The sequence below is a fragment of the Rana temporaria genome, chromosome 1, assembly GCF_905171775.1.
Source record: "Rana temporaria chromosome 1, aRanTem1.1, whole genome shotgun sequence".
Classification (NCBI taxonomy): domain Eukaryota; kingdom Metazoa; phylum Chordata; class Amphibia; order Anura; family Ranidae; genus Rana; species Rana temporaria.
The window spans coordinates 94672884-94692823 of NC_053489.1; the positions used below are offsets into that span (position 1 = coordinate 94672884).

The 19940-nt window shown below is 45.7% G+C and overlaps 2 protein-coding genes across 2 annotated transcripts; one reads left to right on the forward strand and one right to left on the reverse strand.

Annotated features, from left to right (window-relative positions):
• The first annotated feature begins 610 nt into the window (after positions 1–610).
• LOC120929316 (protein ALP1-like) lies at positions 611–3200 on the forward strand. The gene is made up of 2 exons (XM_040340683.1): positions 611–646; positions 2222–3200. The coding sequence occupies exon 2, from the start codon at positions 2463–2465 to the stop codon at positions 3099–3101; it is 639 nt and encodes a 212-aa protein (XP_040196617.1). The 5' UTR covers positions 611–646; positions 2222–2462; the 3' UTR covers positions 3102–3200.
• Positions 869–2222, reverse strand: LOC120929311 (extensin-like). The gene is made up of 2 exons (XM_040340674.1): positions 2015–2222; positions 869–1937 (listed from the first exon to the last, which is right to left on the reverse strand). Exon 2 carries the CDS (start codon positions 1808–1810, stop codon positions 884–886), a length of 927 nt encoding a protein of 308 aa, XP_040196608.1. The 5' UTR covers positions 1811–1937; positions 2015–2222; the 3' UTR covers positions 869–883.
• Positions 3201–19940: the final 16740 nt, after the last annotated feature.

Genomic DNA, 19940 nt, shown 5'->3' on the forward strand with positions numbered 1-19940 from the left:
TTACATTACAGTGCACAGAGTCCCCCTTTACATCACAGTCACCCTTTTGCATCTCAACTCCCAGATTTCCCTTTCACTGTATGGGTTAACCAACATAATCTGATTGAAGCGAGACCTCAAGATACTCAGACATAAGGGATGCTCTGTGAACCATGATCTAAGGGGGAAACCGAGATCTCTGATGTACGGAGAGGACTCCAATGTGAGAACTCTGATTTTTCCTAGTGTACTCACCAAGAGGCAGGATAGAGAAAGGGGGTGGGTGCTTCTGTTAGACAGCGATGGAGGGTGAGCTCACTCACCCCTTGGCAGATAGCACATCTCATCCTGGTATATCTGTGGCTGCTGGGTTGTAAGTTTTCATCCCCTGCAGCCATTAACCCTGCCGGAAATCCATATTCTGGTCAGAAAAATCTGTCAGAGTGTCAGGCAGTCTGAAACCCAGACACATGATTCCAAACCCGAACTGTTCTGGCGAATCCCGGAAAGGTGGCAACCCTAGTACCAATCCATTGCCAATTTTAAATTTCATTTTCCTTTACAGCTTTGATGAGTTGCTGGAATTGTTGATCAACAGATTGCAGAGGATGGACACCTACTTCCGCAACTGTATCCCCCCTGTGGAGCGACTTATCATAACACTGAGGTAATTTTTATTTAGCGCTTTGAATGTAATACACTCTATTATATATATATATATATATATATATATATATATATATATATATGTGTAATAAAAACCAAACAAAAATTCTGTAGGAACAAAATTATTTTAATATTTTAATCAACCAAAACATTGGGTCTTTTTTTTTTTATTAGGAAAATATACACAAAGTGCACAAATACACAAAATATACAAAAATGTTTTATACATAATCCTTATTTACAATTGCTGTAAATTTGGGGAGGAGTCCTCTTCCCCGTGCGGTGACATGGCGACCGACAGTGCGTGGGCAAAAGGGGGCCAAGTGGAGGTGGTGCTGTCTTCCCCTGACCAATTGGAAGGTGGTGTTGCTTGTGGTGGTGGTGGTGTTCGTGTTGGGGCATTCCTGAAAGTCGATTGTCTCGGTCGATGTGGGTAATGTGATGTAGGTGTAGTCGTTAACGCAGGGTAAGTAGAAGGTGGTGGGTGGTAAGAAGAAAGTGTTGTAGGAGGCAGAGTACTGTATGTGACAGGTGGTGTTGAGAGATGAGGAAAAGGAGAATGAGGGTGGTAAGAAGAAGGTTGTGTATAAGGAAAAGGATTCAGAGAAGTGTGAGTGGAAGGTGTTGGCACAGGAGGTAAATGAGATAGAGTGGTGGTGAAAGGATGGTGCGCAGAAGTCGGTGGTGGTGTTGGTCGAGGAGGTTGGTCGGAAAGCTGTGGTCCTGTCCAAAGGGTAACGGGTGGTGGGGAGAAATGGGTCGTGGGTGGTGTTGGGACATGCTCGGTCCGTTTATTGGCATATGGGCCATAGGGTGGTGGTGGTTCGGATAAATCGTCAGCTTCTGTCGGGGGTATAAATGTCGAGATGTATCTAGCCGTACAGGACAGCACCACCGCTTGCAGATTTGGGGGAACTTTGTCGATTAGTTCCCCCAGACATTTTGCTACATTTTGCCCATACGATCTATTGCTCATCCGGTCAGACATGTTGGTCATAATGTCCAACATACGATCCAGGGCTGGATCCGGAGCAGGAGCCCTCCTACGCAGAGCACGCGGAGGTCCAATATGCGCAATGTTAACTGGGGGCTGCTCTGCAAGTGGTCTTGTTGCATTAGCATTTGATGCCTCGGAGTGCTGCGGTTCCGGCTCCAGAGTAGCCATCGCTTGATCCCCCGATGCCACGCTCTCTCTGTCCCCTCTCTCTGCCACGCTCTCTCTGTCCCCTCTCTCTGCCACGCTCTCTCTGTCTACTACAGCTGTGGCAGCCTCGTCCCAGCAGCTTTCAGTACTGAAAAAAGAAATCATGTATTCAAAAATAATTTTAAAACATTTGGTTTACCGAGCAAAGTACAGATAATGGTTTACCTCCCCAAATCCAGCACCGGTCTCAGAAACTCCAATTCCTTTGCATGAACGTATTCTCTCACCGAACATGCTCCACTCCCACTTCGGCGCTGCTCCCGCTGTGCCTTCAGCTGGCGAGCGTAGGCGTCCCTTATACTCTTCCATCTGAGTTTTAGAATTTTCACTGTAAAAAATAAAATAAAATAATATATATTATTTTCTTTGTAGGTATCTATCAACTGGACAATCGATTGCAAGTCTGCATTACTCGTTTCGTATTGGAAGATCTACTGCCAGTTATATAATTCGGGACACCTGCAGTGCCATTTGGGAAGTCCTGAAACCCATTGTGTTTAAAAAACCGGCAGCAGAGGACTGGGAAAAAATTTCCCAAGTATTCTGGGAACGCTGTAACTTTCCGAATTGTCTGGGAGCGATCGATGGGAAACACATCAGAATTGTTAAGCCCATGGCTAGTGGGAGCCAGTATTTCAATTATAAGAAATACTTTTCATTCGTCTTAATGGCTGTGGCTGATGCCAATTATTGCTTTACCTACATTGACATTGGTTCCTATGGAAGTAGTGCAGACTCTGCGATTTTTGGGAACTCCTCTTTTGGGCAATTACTTCGAACAGATGGTCTGGACCTTCCACAAAATAGTCCACTCCCGGGCACAAACGGCCCTCCCCTACCAAGTGTCTTTGTGGGTGATGAGGCTTTTGCTCTGAACACACACCTACTTCGGCCTTATTCAGGACATAATCTGAACGAAGACAAACGCATATTCAACTACCGGCTTAGCAGAGCACGCCGCGTAGTTGAGTGTGCTTTTGGAATTTTGGCGAACAAGTGGAGGGTTCTCCACACACCGATTGTGCTCAACATGCAAAATGCCATTAGTGCTGTAGAAGCGGCGTGTGCCTTGCACAATTTTGTCAGGCAGCGCGATGGTCTAGATTACGAGGAGCCAGTCCATGAGACTCTGGAAAGAGCTCATTGGACTGGTGTACGTGGGAACACACAGGGGACACATGTCCGTGAACAGTATGCGGCATACTTTGTCTCTCCTGAAGGGCAGGTCCCTTGGCAGCTCAATTCCATTTAATTTATTGAACTTTTCAGCTTTTGACACGCTTATTTTGTGAAATATATTCTTTACTATGCTGTTTTGTGGAAAAAAAATAAAAAATGATTCATGTTTTAAGAAGTCTCATTCTAATTTTATTTTGATACAGTTTTATCATTGGGTTCAATAGCCCTATGATATTGTGTGCCATTTTATATTAGTGACATTCTATCTATTGTAAACTTAGTTTATGTATTTATTCTGTGGTCTAATAAAGGGCCTGTAAGTGACCGCCTAGACGTGGGTTGGGGGTCCGATCAGGACCCCCAGGGTACATCCGGGGGTTAAGTGGCTCTATATGTGTCCCCCTGCGTGTCACTTTCTCCTCCTGTGTAAACACAGGAAGAGGGAAGTGATGACACTGACACCAGTACACGTAGGCACAATCCCCTTTTGGATCTCCAATCCACTCCCCCATCCCCTTGTCACAGTATCAATGAATGCAGTGAACATATATTTACTGATCACTGCAGGCAGAGTGTAGGTCCTGTGTAGCCCCCGTCCCCACCTGACGCTGTAGTCGCTAGGTCGATTGAATTTTTTAATTTTTTTAGATTAAAGATGTGTAAAATAATATTTTTTTTTAAAAATGTCACTAAATTTTTGGATTATTAAAAATCACAGAGGGGATCAAATATCACCATTAATAAGCTCTATTTGTGGGAAGAAGAGAACGCAATTTATGTTTATAAGCCATGTCGCATGACCGCACAATAGTCATATTTGTAAAGACACATTTTTAAACTTAACAGCATATTGGTACGGTAATAAATGCCTACTGTAACGACAAACAATCATTCCATTATTTCATTAGTGGCATTTTGTATTTCTGTTATGTTTTTTGATAGAGTTTACCTTTGCTATCATGGGACTTATTTATCCGTGCCCAGTTCTCATAGATTTGGCTCCCAATAGAACACCAAGCGTCCCAACGGGTGGTCCTCATTTTGTAGCCCGGTGCCCTGCTGTCATAAAGACAGGGGTGCTCCTTCACCATCCTGATGAAATTTTCAGGCTCCAGCATCGAAAGGGTTCGATCAAATTCGGCCTCCATTGAGAAAAATGTGACTTTTCTTTATTGTAAGTAAAGTAAAATGGTGATTTCACAAGTTCCTGTAAAAAAAAATGTCATTTCCTGTTTTGTTTTGGAGCTGTATGGGCGTCAAAACGCGCGTAAAAACGCGCATAAAAACGCTTGCTGTCGCGCGATACGCTCAATTCGCGCGTTTCCCATTACTTTCTATGGTAAAAAAAAACGCGCGGAAACGCCTATGTCGCGCGCTTCGCGCGACAAAAAAAGGTCCGGGACTAGTTTGAGCTTCGCGCGACAGGCGTTCAGGCGTTCAGGCGTTCAGGTGTGAACAGGCACCATAGGAAACAATGTTAAATCTGCCCTCCCGCGTTCGTGAGCAGTGCGTTTCAGGCGTAAAAACGCCTAGGTGTGAATGGGGCCTTAAGCCTCATTTACATTGGTAGCAACATTCATACATTTTACATTTGTGTTCATAGGGCATTTTTGAATGCATGTGAATGCATGGAATGATTTGAAATGGTATAAGTCATGTTGTTTGTTTATCTTTGTTTAAGTACATTGAGAATAGTTGTGTTTACAGAAAATAGAAGTCTGGGTGTGCAGAAGCAGATTAGTTAATCTAAACGCATGTAAATGTATAGCATGTAAAGGCAGGTACTAATAAAAACAGGGAGAACTTAATCTGAGTAGCATAAAGTCTGGTTATACTTCCTTTTTAAGTTTTAATAAACCCAAGACCCTTCATTCACTCGATCTGGTCTTACACAGTACACAGAACGTGAAAAGGTAATCATTTTAGTGAATATAAACTGCTAAATACCTTTTCATATCAGCAGTATATAGCAGTCTTGTGACTTCTATCAGTGCCTGGCTAAAGCTTGTAGGAGGAGTTTTCATACTGCACTAGCTGTCCTATCAGGATCCAGGACCCATAACCCTTTGTCTGGACAGTGCTGATTGGCCCTGTGTGGATCACAGGCACTCACCCAAGATAAAAGAAAAAAACTCTCTAGCAATACACACCAAACTGAGCATATGCAGCCTGACTCCAGTAACTCTGTCTTATCCAAACATGTTTTGGAGTCAGTGGAAAAAGAGGAGGATCTGTGCATACAGGATCAAAACTGAATTTTAAAGTACTGCTACCAAATATAAACAAATAAACAGTGTGATGCAAACTGCTGTGTGCCGTGAATGACTGTGATTCATATAAATATGACAAAATCAAGATAAACCGTGACCATCTGATATTGACCAACCGTGAAAAATAAAAATAAAATTATAAAATGAAAAAAATTTAAAATAAAAAAATTATCATTAACTCAAATGAAGATATTAGTGAAAGTCCATAAAATAGTCCCAAGTATATAGAAACATTAGTGAAGAGTGAACTCCAAAAGTCTTCTTATAGTGGGTAATATATTATATGGAAATGGCACCACCTTCCACCAAGTGTACACCCGAGTGTCAGAAATGTAGTCTCCTTACCAGACGTGCTGACCACAATACGGCGTTCAGGCTAAGCACAGAGGGCCATATTCTCAGAGAAGTTACGATGGAGTATCTCAGGATATTCCATCGTAACTCCCTTTTTTGGCCAGTGTATCTATGCTCCTGATTCTCAGAATCATTTTTGCATAGATACACTTAAGATCCGCCATCTGTAAGTCACTTACACTGGCGGATCTTAAATGCAATGACGCCGGCCGCCGCTAGATGGCATTTACGTGAAGGAGTCATTTGCATATGCAAATGATCCTTCTACGCCGATTCCCGAACGAGTTCGCGTCGCGTAACCGTCGCTAACGTCGTTTGCGTAAGCGGAAACTTACCCCTGCTATATGAGGGGTAAGTTTCCGCAAGTCTCGCGTAGGCCATGTTACGGATGGCGTCGGGTCCCCGTCGTGTTTTTTCGTCGGATACGTCGTTTACGTAAGTCGTTCTTGAATACGACTTTACGTCAATGACGCACACGTCGGCGTCATTGACGTTTTCCGCCGAGAACTGGAGCATGCGCACTGGGCTTTTTGCAGCCCGGCGCATGCCCAGTTCTTTTGCATCGGGGGCGCGCTTCATTTGAATAGAAGCCGCCCCCCTTGGAGATCCGCCAGGCTACGCCGGGACACTTACACTCCGCTGTCCCAACTTATGGAGCAAGTGGTTGGGGAATACAACACCTGCTCCAGTAAGTTGGGACAGCGGAGTGTAAGTGCCCTAAGCGAAGCAGGCGGAGATTATTTGAGAATATGGCCCAGGGTATTTAAAGTCACCCAAACGACTATATGCTGAAGCTGGCTCAGGTCAGATGAAATCAATCAATGCTGATGGATGTCTCAAATACAAAAGAGAGAAAGGGGCCCATAGTGCAGATTTGCAATGCAATTTTTAATGTAAAAAGAATATAATGCACTTACAGGAATTCGATGAAAAACAAGCCCAATATAATGCACCATGTGCGGTATGTAAACAGGATCTTGGCGTCCTCTTTGATTCCTTTTCCTAGGTCAGTTCGTATGGAAGGGCGTGATGATGTCAGGACGCAGGCCACACCTACGCGTTTCGTCATACTTCCATGTTAAACGACAGTGAGGCACGGGCACAGTGAGGCATGGGCACAGCGAGGCATGCAGATGGACATCCAGAAAACCATAGAGTAACCAGGTTCCTTCTCCAGATGCAGAGCCGCTGCAGTTGGGCACCAAATGCAGTGGAAAAACTAAACTGGACCTACCTCCTTTCTCCAGTGTTCCTCTATCCTGATCCCATCACATGTGTGGTTTGAGCCAATACATGTGATAATTAAGGTATTGCTACCAAAAAGCAAAATAAAATGAATAAAATAGTGTTATTCAAACACTATAAATGAACCACTACCTGCCGCAATGGGCTGTGATACATATAAATATAACACAACTGAATATTAAAGTACTGCTACCAAATATAAACAAATAAACAGTGTGATGCTCACTTAAGTGAGCACTGCCAAACCACACATGTGATGGGATCAGGATAGAGGAACACTGGAGAAAGGAGGCAGGTCCAGTTTAGTTTCTCCACTGCACTTGGTGCCCAACTGTAGCGGCTCTGCATCTGGAGAAGGAACCTGGTTCCTTTATGGTTTTCTGGGTCACAGAGGAAGTGATCCGGTTGGAAGTTGACCCATGTGATATCTGACAGCCATCTTGGGTCTTTGGCTCCTAGGTTTATGCAAGTCGGTAGTGCAGGGAAAGATACCCTGTCTGAACAGCACTATATATAGTACTCGAGTATAAACCGAGCCACAAAAAACTGGGAAAACGTACTGACTCGCGTATAAGCCTAGGGTGTCCATCTGCATGCCTCGCTGTGCCCATGCCTCACTGTGCCCGTGCCTCACTGTCGTTTAACATGGGAGTATGACAAAACGCGTAGGTGTGGCCTGCGTCCTGACGTCATCACGCCCTTCCATACGAACTGACCTAGGAAAAGGAATCAAAGAGGACGCCGAGATCCTGTTAACATACCGCACATGGTGCATTATATTGGGCTTGTTTTTCATTGAATTCCTGTAAGTGCATTATATTCTTTTTACATTAAAAATTGCATTGCAAATCTGCACTATGGGCCCCTTTCTCTCTTTTGTATTTGAGACATCCATCAGCATTGATTGATTTAATCTGACCTGAGCCAGCTTCAGCACATAGTCGTTTGGGTGACTTTAAATACCCTGTGCTTAGCCTGACCGCCGTATTGTGGTCAGCACATCTGGTAAGGAGACTACATTTCTGACACTTGGGTGTACACTTGGTGGAAGGTGGTGCCATTTCCATATAATATATTACCCACTATAAGAAGACTTGTGAAGTTCACTCTTCACTAATGTTTCTATATACTTGGGACTATTTTATGGACTTTCACTAATATCTTCATTTGAGTTAATAAAACATTTTTTTTCTTTTTTATTTTTTTTATTTTTTTCATTTTATATATTTTTTTTTCTTTTTCATGGTTGGTCAATATCAGATAGTCACGGTTTATCTTGATTTTGTCATATTTATATGAATCCCAGTCATTCACGGCACGCAGCAGTTTGCATCACACTGTTTATTTGTTTATATTTGGTAGCAGTACTTTAATATTCAGTTTTGTTATATTTATATGTATCACAGCCCATTGCGGCAGGTAGTGGTTCATTTATAGTGTTTGAATAACACTATTTTATTCATTTTATTTTGCTTTTTGGTAGCAGTACCTTAATTATCACATGTATTGGCTCTGCACTGTACCTTACCTTTCACCATAATTTTCCAAATATATGTATCTATATTTTTTGGTACCAGCAGCATTTCCACAGTCTTTGGTTTAGCGCAGTGTTTTATAATTTTTTCTATACAGGATCAAACAGCCCTTGTTTCTACAATGCAGTGGATTAACCCCTTAGGTTCCAGAGTGAGTATAACAAGCATGCTTTACCACATATATAGACTGATTTTACTGTTGTGGGTTTAACCACTTAACAACCACCGCATGTACATATACGTCCACAGAATAGCACGTACAGGAAGATGGGTGTACCCGTATGTCCCTGCCTAGACGTGGGTCGGGGGTCCGATCGGGCCCCCCCCCCTGATACATGCGGCGATCGGAAATTGTCTGGGAGCGATCCGGGATGAGGGGGCGGCTATTCGTTTCTAGCCACCCCCTCGCGATCGCTCCCCGGAGCTGAAGAACGGGGAGTGCCGTATGTAAACACGGCTTCCCTGTGCTTCACTGTGGTGGCTGCATCGAATGTGTCATCCCTTTTATAGGGAGACACAATCGATGATGTCAGACCTACAGCCACACCCCCCTACAGTTGTAAACACACTAGGTGAAACATAACTCCTTCAGCGCCCCCTGTGGTTAACTCCCAAACTGCAACTGTCATTTTCACAATAAACAATGCTTTTTAAATGCATTTTTTGCTGTGAAAATGACAATGGTCCCAAAAATGTGTAAAAATTGTCCGAAGTGTCTGCCATAATGTCGCAGTCACGAAAAAAATCGCTGATCGCCGCCATTAGTAGTAAAAAAAAAAAATTAATAAAAATGCAATAAAACTATCCCCTATTTTGTAAACGCTATACATTTTGCGCAAAACAACGGATAAACGCTTATTGCGATTTTTTTTTACCAAAAATATGTAGAAGAATACGGATCGGCCTAAACTGAGGAAAAAAATGTTTTTTTTATATTTTTGGGGGATATTTATTATAGAAAAAAGTAAAAAATATTGCATTTTTTTCAAAACTGTCGCTCTATTTTTGTTTATAGCGGCATTTTGGTCCGGGGCTTAAGTGGTTAATAACACTTTAATAAAAAATAAAAAAACTGGACAAACTCAATAGACTATTTGGTCTTTTTTCTGCTGTCAATTTTCTATTTTTTCTTTAATTTCTTCTGCAATAAATTAAACCAAACACAGGGGGCTGATTGTAGCCTTCCATGTTTATGACGTTCTCAGCTTATCTATTATTGTTTTGATCACTGCAGTACAGATATTTTCCACATGGTGGCAGTGTGTACTAACATTGCAAGCAATACAACAGTTCACACAATAACTCTGCATGGGTCCTAAAAATGATCCCTGCCTCTACACCTATTACCAGTGGTTTATTGATAAAAAAAATAAAAATACCTAGGAAAAAAAAAAGCATGAAATGCATTTCCTAAAAATATGAACAATTCTGAAGTCAGGGCTCAAAATTTCAAGTCCTGAGCTACTAGCCAGGCCTCAAGAGTTACTCGCCACCAGTTGCCCCACTTAATTCATACACTGCCCTGCGCCTAATTGCGCCCGTAAACACGCCCTCATAGATTATCTCATGGAATGACAAAGTTTTATGCAGAATCAAGTTACAAAATTAAATATTACCAACAACAACTTTAACAAAATGGAACAGGGCACTGGGGGCAGACCAGAGGGACAGGGCACTGGGGGCAGACCAGAGGGACAGGGCACAGGGGGCAGACCAGAGGGACAGGGCACTGGGGGCAGACCAGAGGGACAGGGCACTAGAACTGGGTCTCTTCCCCATTCTCTTGCTGTCTCCTCTGCAACTTCCATCCATCCTCTCTCTCTCTCCCATTCATCTCATCATCAGGAGCCTGTGTGTGCAGTTCCACGCTTGCATGTCCCCACTTCCCCCTTTTATTCAGGCTGGCAGAGAGGAGAGGAGCTGCAGCACAGCGGGAGGGAGTACAATCCAGCGCTGAGATCCACACAACTGCACAGCCATTGACACCATAGCACAGCGCACACTGACAGCGCACAGCACACATTGAGACCAGTCTCTTCACAGTGCTCAGGGTAAACTGTTGGACACTTACATAGAGCACAAGGAGAAGAAAACTGCACAAACTAGAAGGCTGCCGCTCTCATGTCAGGGCAACTTTCAGTGAGCGCTTCACCGGAGTGGTCATTTTTGCAATCCTCCACCTCACTCATTACTTTCTGCTCTCCAGCTACATTGGTCAGGGCCCACAGTGGAACATCAAACAAATTAGCAATAAAATTAGACAAACATCTACCGCAAGTCAAGCTGCTTCTCTTTTAATAGAGTATTTGCGATCCTTGCACCTATAATCCAGGGCTGTCAAGTGACATAGATGTGCAAAGATCTGCAGCAGATTTTTACTTCTAACAGACGCACAATTAAGAAGTGGTCAGGAACAGGTTTTATCCATTTTAGGCAGCAGGGAGGAGAAATTTATCATTAAAGCGTAGGTCCACCCTAAACCCTTTTTATACTTACCAGAAATGGCTCTAACTAGGCAGATCATCCTAATCTGCCACTTCCTATTCCACGGTAGTCTTCATTCTTCTCCTCCTCGCGTTGTCTTCTGGGACATTTGTGTCCCGCAGAAAACAGCTGGCCATTCACAAAGCCCTGCGCGACTCTGAATGCGCAGTAGGAAACGGGCAGTGAAACCACAAGGCTCCACTGCCTGTTTCCTTTACTTCAAATGGCGGCGCCGAGACCCGATCCAATGGATGGATCAGCCTCGGGTGGCCGACATCGCAGGCACCCGGGACAGGTAAGTGTGCTTATTAAAAGTCAGCAGCTACAGTGGTTTGTAGCTGCTGACTTAAAAAAAAAAATTACAGCTGGACCTCTGCTTTGAGCGGCAACCTTATAGTAAATCTGTCTCATAATCTGTCCCAGTGTTCTTGTTTAGCAGTGCCTTGCTGGGCATTTTAATTATGGCAGATACAATCATGACACAAGTCATACTGTAATTGAATGTTATTAAAAATGACCTTTCCTTTTTAATCTGAAGTGCTGTAATTTTCTGTAAAATGCAATGCAATATGGCTACCTGGGGCCGTTCAGTACACGGATGGTTTAAGGTAAGTCCCCCCCGGTAACATAATTTCCTTAATTTGTGTGATTGGCTCACTGATATTTCAAGAAGTCTGCACTAAGATACAAGTCAGATTTTAGACATCCTCTGCAGCAAATATTTCATTTTTGGTGAGATGCTCCTAAAGGGTTAATAACTTCTAAGGGGATGCAGACACTGCAACTTTCCTCGCTAGAACCCTGCAAGTGCATCGACTGGTCAATAATGAAAGTCTCTCCCATTCATAATCAGTATCCAGAAAACAAAGAAGAACAAACAGCTTTTTCTTCAGAGCAGAAACAGGTAGGAATCTGCAAAAAAGTTAATTAAAATCCTTGCAATGTACAGGGGATTGTTTCTTTTTCCCAACAAAAGTGGAGTTACTCTTGAAGCTGGTGAAGAGGACGTAAACTTCCCTTGATCGTATGTACTGTACCTATAGGTAAGCCTATAATAAAGCTTACCTAAGGTACTGTAAATATCTCCTAAACTTTCACCCTTGTATTTATTTGTATTATTGTACACGCATCCAATGACATCATAGGCGTATGTGCTCTGAAGGAATGCCCCCCTGTGCTGTGACTGGCAGCTCCTGCGTGCACGCACGGGAGGGACATCACGCGGCTCCAGCCAGTCACAGAGTCGGAGTCCGCAGACCCGGAAAGGAAGACGGGCGAAGATGGATTCGGCCTCCAGCGGGGACAACGAGGGCTTCCTTTGCAGGAAAGTTTCACATAATGTACTAGTATGTGATTCATACTAGCACATTATGCCTTTACTTGGCAGGTCACCAAAAAAAAAAAAAAAAGAGGCAGTGTTTACTTCCTCTTTAACCAAGGAGTGTTTGTGGAATTTTTGTAAACTGCTTCCCCAAATTTGATTACAATATTGATTACAATTATGGTATAACTGTTATTTGCCTTTGAAATCTGCTGCTTGTGTAAGCCTTGTAATAGGATGTGTGATCGACCAAATAATTGGATAGAGCATACATTTAACTTGGAGTTTACTAAATGAATGCAGAGTAGGGATAACAAAACAAACGGGTTGGAAAAGCCATTATTATGCATATAGCACATAACAATGTGAAACAAGTAATCCAGCTGTTATTTAACTGGATCCAATACAAGTAATGCTAAAATGGGTCCATAGGTGGCAGCATAGTACAGTCTATAAGAAACCCCATAGAGTGGCCTTTTACAACCTTTTCAATACAGAGGAACCCTGGAAATAACTTTCATCTTTCAGGAACCCCTAATAAAAATGACTATATCTACAACTCATGATACATTAGTGCGATGGTCAGTGAAAAGCACTTGTGGTCATTGGGAAAAATGACCCCCTTACAAATAGCTTAAAAGATCAATGGTGTCAATTGGAACTTATCAGGCATTCATAGCAATTTCTGGAAGAACCTTAGGGTTTCATGGAACCCTGGTTGAGAAACCCTACAATAAAGAAAGACTACAGAGAGAAATTCTGTCCTGTGTGGCTCCTGGAGCCTGGAGACTTTGTAGAGCTTTGGGTGGGCTATAGCCAGCATGCCTAGGTCCACATCTTTTTTTTTTATCCAGAAAACGAGTTTATTGAAGCACACATATAAAATTACATACATCGAGATTGCATTCAGGTATAAGGCATTAGGCTACATTCCGTTACAATTTTCACCAATGGTACATCGTATCACTCCACCATCCACATACATGTCAAAATCCGATCCGTCCCCGACCCCATCCCAACCCCCCTACACGATGAATTAAAAAGAAAAAAAGGAAAAAGAACAAGAAAAGTGGTTTTCCACATCCCTCCGCCCTATCTCATTTACATTTCGCAGATCAGGTTGGATTGCTCAGGCCGAGTAACCTGCCCGTGACCAGGTCCACCGGGGCCAAGCCCGGTACATCCAGCCACCTGCCCCACAACTTCTCAAATTTCTGGGAGCACCCTCTGTGTTGGTATATCACCTTTTCCTTTCGGAGCATCTCCCCCATTACATTGATCCACTCCTTCAGGCTGGGAGGTTCCTCCGCTATCCAATGAGACATTATGAGTTTGCGAGCTTGGAATAGGGATCTAGCAACCGCCATCTTGGTACCTTCCTCCCACTCCAGCTCATCTAATATAAGGAGTAAGCATCGTTTAGGGTCAGTAGGGAGCAAGACTTGGAACACCCTATTAATGGTGTCCACTATTCCCGCCCAATAGGGGTGGAGCTTCGGGCATCTCCATAGTAGGTGGATCAGGTCGCCATGATCTCTCTTACACCTAGTGCATAGCGGGGTGGGCCTTAGCCCCATAGCAAAAAGCCTATGGGGGGTGTAATACACCCTCAGTAATAGGTATAATTGCGACACCTTCTGGGACACATTCAAGGAACAAAGTGGTACTGCCTGTAAGGCTTCATCCCACTGTTCGCCGTCCATTGGGCCCACATCGCCCTCCCACTTGGCCTTCACTCTCAGCGGATGCTTGGACATGAAGCTGTGTAACAGCATATTGTAACACTGCGATATGAACCCCTTGGTAGAGGCTGCCCCTGCAATCAGATTAAACAAAGGGGTAGGAGAAGGAAGCCAGTCCGAGGCGTCACCCTGGGCCTTTACCGCATGACTAAGTTGCATATAGTAGAACTGCATGGATTGTGGTAACTTGAAAAGATCCCGCAGATCTTCAAACGGGAGGAGTTTCCCGTTGCGAAATATCTGTTTCAGATGAACTATCCCATATCTCCTCCAGAGTGCCCCATGTTGTAACTTGGCCAATTCAGGGTATGAGTCATTTGACCAGATGGGGCTATAGTCCGTGTATCCTGTCACTCCCTGCAGGTATCTAGCTTTGTTCCATACTTTTTGCATAAGGTTATAAGTGGGGTATTGCTTGTTCGGCTTCCCGAAGGCGAGCGCCTCAAGGGCAGGAGCCACCGACTCCCTCCCAACTGTATGGAGCATCACCATCTCCGAGGAGCCCCCTCCCTCCCCCTCCCTCCTCTCCCCAGTGCTAACAACCCCTACCAGCTGTTGCAGCTGAGCTGCTATATAGTATAACCAGGGATTAGGGAGGGCGAGCCCCCCCTCGTCCTTCGGGCACTGGAGATGTTCTAACTTTATCCTGGGGGTACGATTTTTCCAAATGAGTGAGCGGAACAGGGAGTTAACAATCCTAAATATCTTCAGGGTCACTACTGTGGGGGCATTATGAAGTACATAAAGCAACTGGGGCATTAGGATCATTTTGATCAAGTTCACCCTACCAGCCACTGATAGGGACAGGGAATTCCATGTTTTAATACGGTCACGAAATTTTTGCAGCAGCGGGGATACATTCAATCTACCATACTCGCATATCTTGGGTGTCACCTGGATTCCCAGATATCTAAATGAGGCAGTCAGGGGCACCATAGACGACGTTGGGGGAGCCCCCCCTTCGTCAATAAGCATCAGTGAGGACTTAGTCCAGTTTATCTGTAGTCCCGAGAACCTACCAAACTCCCGTATTACAGTCATGGCCACCGTCAGTGAGCTCTCCACATCCCCTAACAAGATCATGGTATCATCTGCATACAGCATTATTTTCTCCTGCCTGCCCCCGTATCTGAACCCCACTACCTCCGAGCTGGCTCTGATTTTAATTGCAAGAGGTTCTATCGCCAAGGCGAATAGCAGAGGCGACAGTGGGCATCCCTGTCGCGTGCCTCTCCCCAAAGTGAAAGTGTGTGAAACCGCCCCTGAGGACCGAATGGCCGCCTTTGGGTCATAGTATAATAGCCGGACCCAGGAAACAAAGGATTCCCCGAAACCAAACCTCTCGAGAACCTCCCATAAATACTCCCACTCAACGCTATCGAAAGCCTTCATAGCGTCCAGTGAGAGCAAGGCCCTTTGTCCCACATTGTCTGCTGAGGATTGCATATTAAGGTATAGCCTACGCAAGTTGACAGCCGTCGACTTGTCAGGCATAAATCCTGCTTGGTCCGGATGGACCAAGCTAGTAATGACCCCGTTCAGCCTGATCGCTAGCATTTTAGCCAGCAGCTTAATGTCGCTCTGGAGCAGCGATATCGGCCTGTAGGAGCCCGGATCCAACGGATCCTTGCCAGGCTTTAATATCAGTACAATGTTAGCAGTAGTCATGGAAGTGGGCAAAGTCTGTCGTTCCCTGGCCGCATTAAACACCGCCAGGAGTTTTGGTAGGAGTATACCCGCGTATTGTTTGTACACTTCAATGGGCAGTCCGTCTGCCCCCGGCGCCTTACATTTAGGAAACGCGGCTAGCGCTGTTTGCAGCTCTTCTAATGTGAAAGGGGCGTCCAAGGTCCTCCGCTGCACCTGACTCAGTCGGGGGAAGTCAATGTCCTGCATGTAGGTCAACAGCTCTGTCCGGGTAAATAGCTCCTTCGGGAGGTACAATGTCTCATAAAATCTAGCCAGTTCTGCCAAGACCGCGTCCGGGGAATTCACTATCTTGCCCTCTCTATTTCTGATTGCCCCAATACTGGGAGACCTCTGCTGGGAGTTGGCTATCCTGGCAAGCATACGCCCTGTACTTTCACCCTCCTCAAAGAAAGCCAGCCTAGAGAAAGATAACTTTTTTTCTGCCTTAGAGGACAGCAGCCGCTCATATGCTGATTGAGCCGACTGCCATGCCTCCTTAACAGCCTCCGTTGGGGTTTGCACGAAGGCCTCCTCCAGGGCCGTTACCTGTTTTTCAAGGTCCTCTATGAGCCCCGAAGAATCCCTCTTCACCCTGGTAATTTCCCGGATAAGTAACCCCCTCACATAGGCTTTAAAGGCATCCCACTGTTCCGACGGGGATTCAGCAAAGCTCCCTCTATCCAAAAACTCCCGCATGCTCCGCTCCACCTCCTCGTGCAACAGGAAAAGTTCCAGCCAAAAGGCGTTAAATTTCCATGGGGATCTGGTAAGTGTAGAGGGTGGGGAAGCAATTAAGCTAGTCACCAAATGTGAATGATCTGAGACACTACGGGGCTTGTACGTCACATCCGAGATGGATGGGAGCATGGCGGGGTTGCACACTACCAGGTCTATCCTAGACAATGTCCCGTGGGTCTTGGAAAAGCAGGAAAACTGCCTCTCCATTGGGTTCCTAGACCTCCATACATCTATCCATCCTACCTCGGTGAGCAATCTTAGCAATGGAGAGTCCCTCAGAGGGGACGAAACCCCGAATGCGGGGTGTCGGTCCACCGAGGGACTCAGCCAGCAATTAAAGTCCCCCACTATCAGCAGCGGGAGGTCCGGCCTGCCCTCCAAATAGGCTAGCAGCGACCGGAGCACCGCCACCGTGAACGGCGGGGGTATATAAACACATGCCAATATACAGTTCAGTTTTCCCACCCGGCAATGTAGAAAAATAAACCGCCCCTCCGTATCAATACACACATCCATTTCCTGAAAATCAATAGCAGCGTGTATCATTACGCTCACACCTCTAGAGTACGAGGTGTGAGTGGAATGGTAGGCCTTACCCACCCAGGCATATTTAAGACAGCATTGCGTTTCAGTGGTTAAGTGCGTTTCCTGCATACATTAAATCATAGGATGATACTTTTTCAGACAAGTGGATACCATTATACGCTTCAGTGGGGAGCCTAGGCCCCTCACATTCCACGATACCACCGGTAGCTCAGCCATTGGGATATATCATGCATAAATGAAAGAGTAAAGGCAATATAAATAAAAACATCAGCCTCCAGTTGGTACCTAGGGTCCCGGGTGTGGTCAGGACAGAACGGACATGGTATCTCGGTGTAGCCATTCGTTCGCAAAGTTCTCGATGTAGGTGGTAAAGGTGCAAAAAATAATAACAGGCCTGGGCCGTCAACAGAACGAACCCGTATTCATGGCCTGTGCTCCAAAAACAGCACTGCAGTGTGAGAAAAGAAAAAAAACAAGTCCAGGCCGCCAACAGAGCTGGCCCCTTGGCTCCAACAGGGAGCAAACCATAATAAGGCACTTTTGCTCCACGTAGATTGTGGAGTAACCGCATTTTCCTTGCAACTTTACAAGATGACTCAGAGTTCACATCCTAATATAACGTCTCCCAGCAGAACATAGTAAAAAAAAACTTTAGTCACTCAGGTAAAGGAAGTGAAACAAAATTGAAAGGGGTCCTTTGTGCAAAGGTCAATGAGTAATAACCGCAGATCATCTTCCGCAGTCCGGGGAAGGGGGAAGAGGGGACCAGAATCAAACCCTCCGTTTCAAAGAGTGCACGCATTGCACCGAAAAACAAGACTAGAACTTAAAACATAATAACCTGCTCCAGCTTCTGTAGGGTCAGTCTCCTTCCTCCTCTCTCTCGCGGTGTCTCAGGGCCTGCTCGTTGCGATCGAGCCACATTGCCGCGTCCTGGGCTGATTCAAAGAATTGGGCTTGTCGATTAGCGGTAACTCTCAGCTTGGCAGGGTAGAGCATGGCATATGGCAGTTGTAGTGCGCGAAGGCGCCTTTTCACATCCAAAAATTTTGCCCGGCGGCGTTGCACCTCAGCAGAGAAGTCCGGGTAGAAGGACACCCGGACCCCATTAACCTGGACATTGGCCTTCTCTCTAGCATGTCTCAGCACCGCTTCCCTGTCCCTATAGTGAAGCATTCTGGCCAGAATAGGCCTAGGGGGGGCCGCAGGCTGTGGTGGGCGACCCGGTGTGCGGTGTGCTCTTTCAACTGTGAAAAACGGAGAGAAGGCCTCTTTTCCAAATACTTCTATCAGCCAGCCTTCGACAAAGGTGGTGGGGTCCCGGCCTTCCGTCTTCTCCGGCAGCCCCACTATGCGCACATTGTTGCGGCGTAAACGATTCTCAATGTCGTCAGCCCTGTTGTTAGTGTCTCTGGCCAGCTGCATAGCTGCATGGGCCTCTCGAGCAACTGGGGGCAGCCTATCTTCCACTTCACTCACCCTGCTCTCCACAGCCGTCGTTCGCTCCCGTATCTTTTGCATGTCCTGCCGCAACAGAGACACATCCTCTCTGAGACCCCCAAACTGTTCCTTGAGTGTATTTACAGAAGCAGTGCATACATGAACCGCTCTCAATATTTCAGCCAGGGTCGGTTGCTCTGTATCCCCCGTCTCAGCATCCGTATCTGTGGGTATGGAAAGTGGTTGTTCCACTGCATTCCCCCGTTCTACACATCTCCAGGCCCCTCCATCTGCCTGTCCCTGTAAGGCCTGCCCCGAGTCCTGGGCCCGATCAGCTTCCCCTCTTCCTTCCTGCTCCGAGGGACCCCCCAGCTTTTGTGTAAAGAAAGTCATGTCTCTCGGGTAATCCTTACCCTGTGCCTTTGCTGTTTTTTTGCTAGTCTCCCCCCTGGGCCTGTCAGCGCCTCGTGGAGTGCGGAGAGCCTGGGCCGCGGCGGCGCCATCTTGAATCTCGAGCGCCGGCCAATCATCCTTTTTTTTGGCCATTCCGCGGGTGCAGAGAGCCGGCGGGTGGACCGGGAGGGTGACCGGGTGAGTAGCCAGCTGAACAGCCGTTCAAATCCGTCGGATCGCTGCCGGGAGAGGATCAATGCCAGGTGCTACGGAGGAGCTGTGAGAAACACGTCTTCTCACATGCCGGTCTTGGCCACGCCCCCTAGGTCCACATCTTTACCTGGTAGCTAGATCTCATTATTAGTCTTAGTGGTTCACATGCCTTAATACTGTATATCTGAGCTGACTATTGCTATGGGTAGTGTTTCTAATTGCTGCCCCTCCAAAAAAAATACCACCGGCCGCCACTGGTCTTACTTCAGTAGAGGGATTTCTAACTGATTGCTCTAGGTTACTGCATCTAAGAATGCAATCTCTTTATTAACACACATATAGCTAGATTCACATACATTGCCTTAACTTTAAGGTGGCGTAGCTTAGCGTATTTACGCTACACCGCCTTAAGTCAGAGAGGCAAGTACTGTATTCTCAAAGTACTTGCCTCCTAACTTACGGCAGCGTAGCGTAAATGCGGCGGGCGCAAGCGCGCCTAATTCAGATTCGGCTGAGGGGGCGTGTTTTATGTTAATATGCTTTGACCCAACGTGATTAACGTTTTTTCTAAACTGTGCATGCGCCGGGCGCCAACATTTCCCAGTGTGCATTGCGGCTACGTCCGCCGCACGGGCCTATTGATTTAGACGTGGACATAAATCCCTATTCACGGACGACTTACGCAAACAACGTAAAAATTTTGAATTTCGACGTGGGAACGGTGGCCATACTTAACATTACTATTCCATCTATTTGATGGAATAACTTTAGGCCTGTAATGCGTTATGTAAACAGCGTAAATGTACTGTGGCGGCCGGGCGTACGTTCGTGAATAGGCGTATCTACTGATTTACATATTCTACGCCGACCGCAATGGAAGCGCTACCTAGCGGCCAGCCGAAATATTGCAACCTAAGATAGGACGGCGCAAGCCGTCGTATC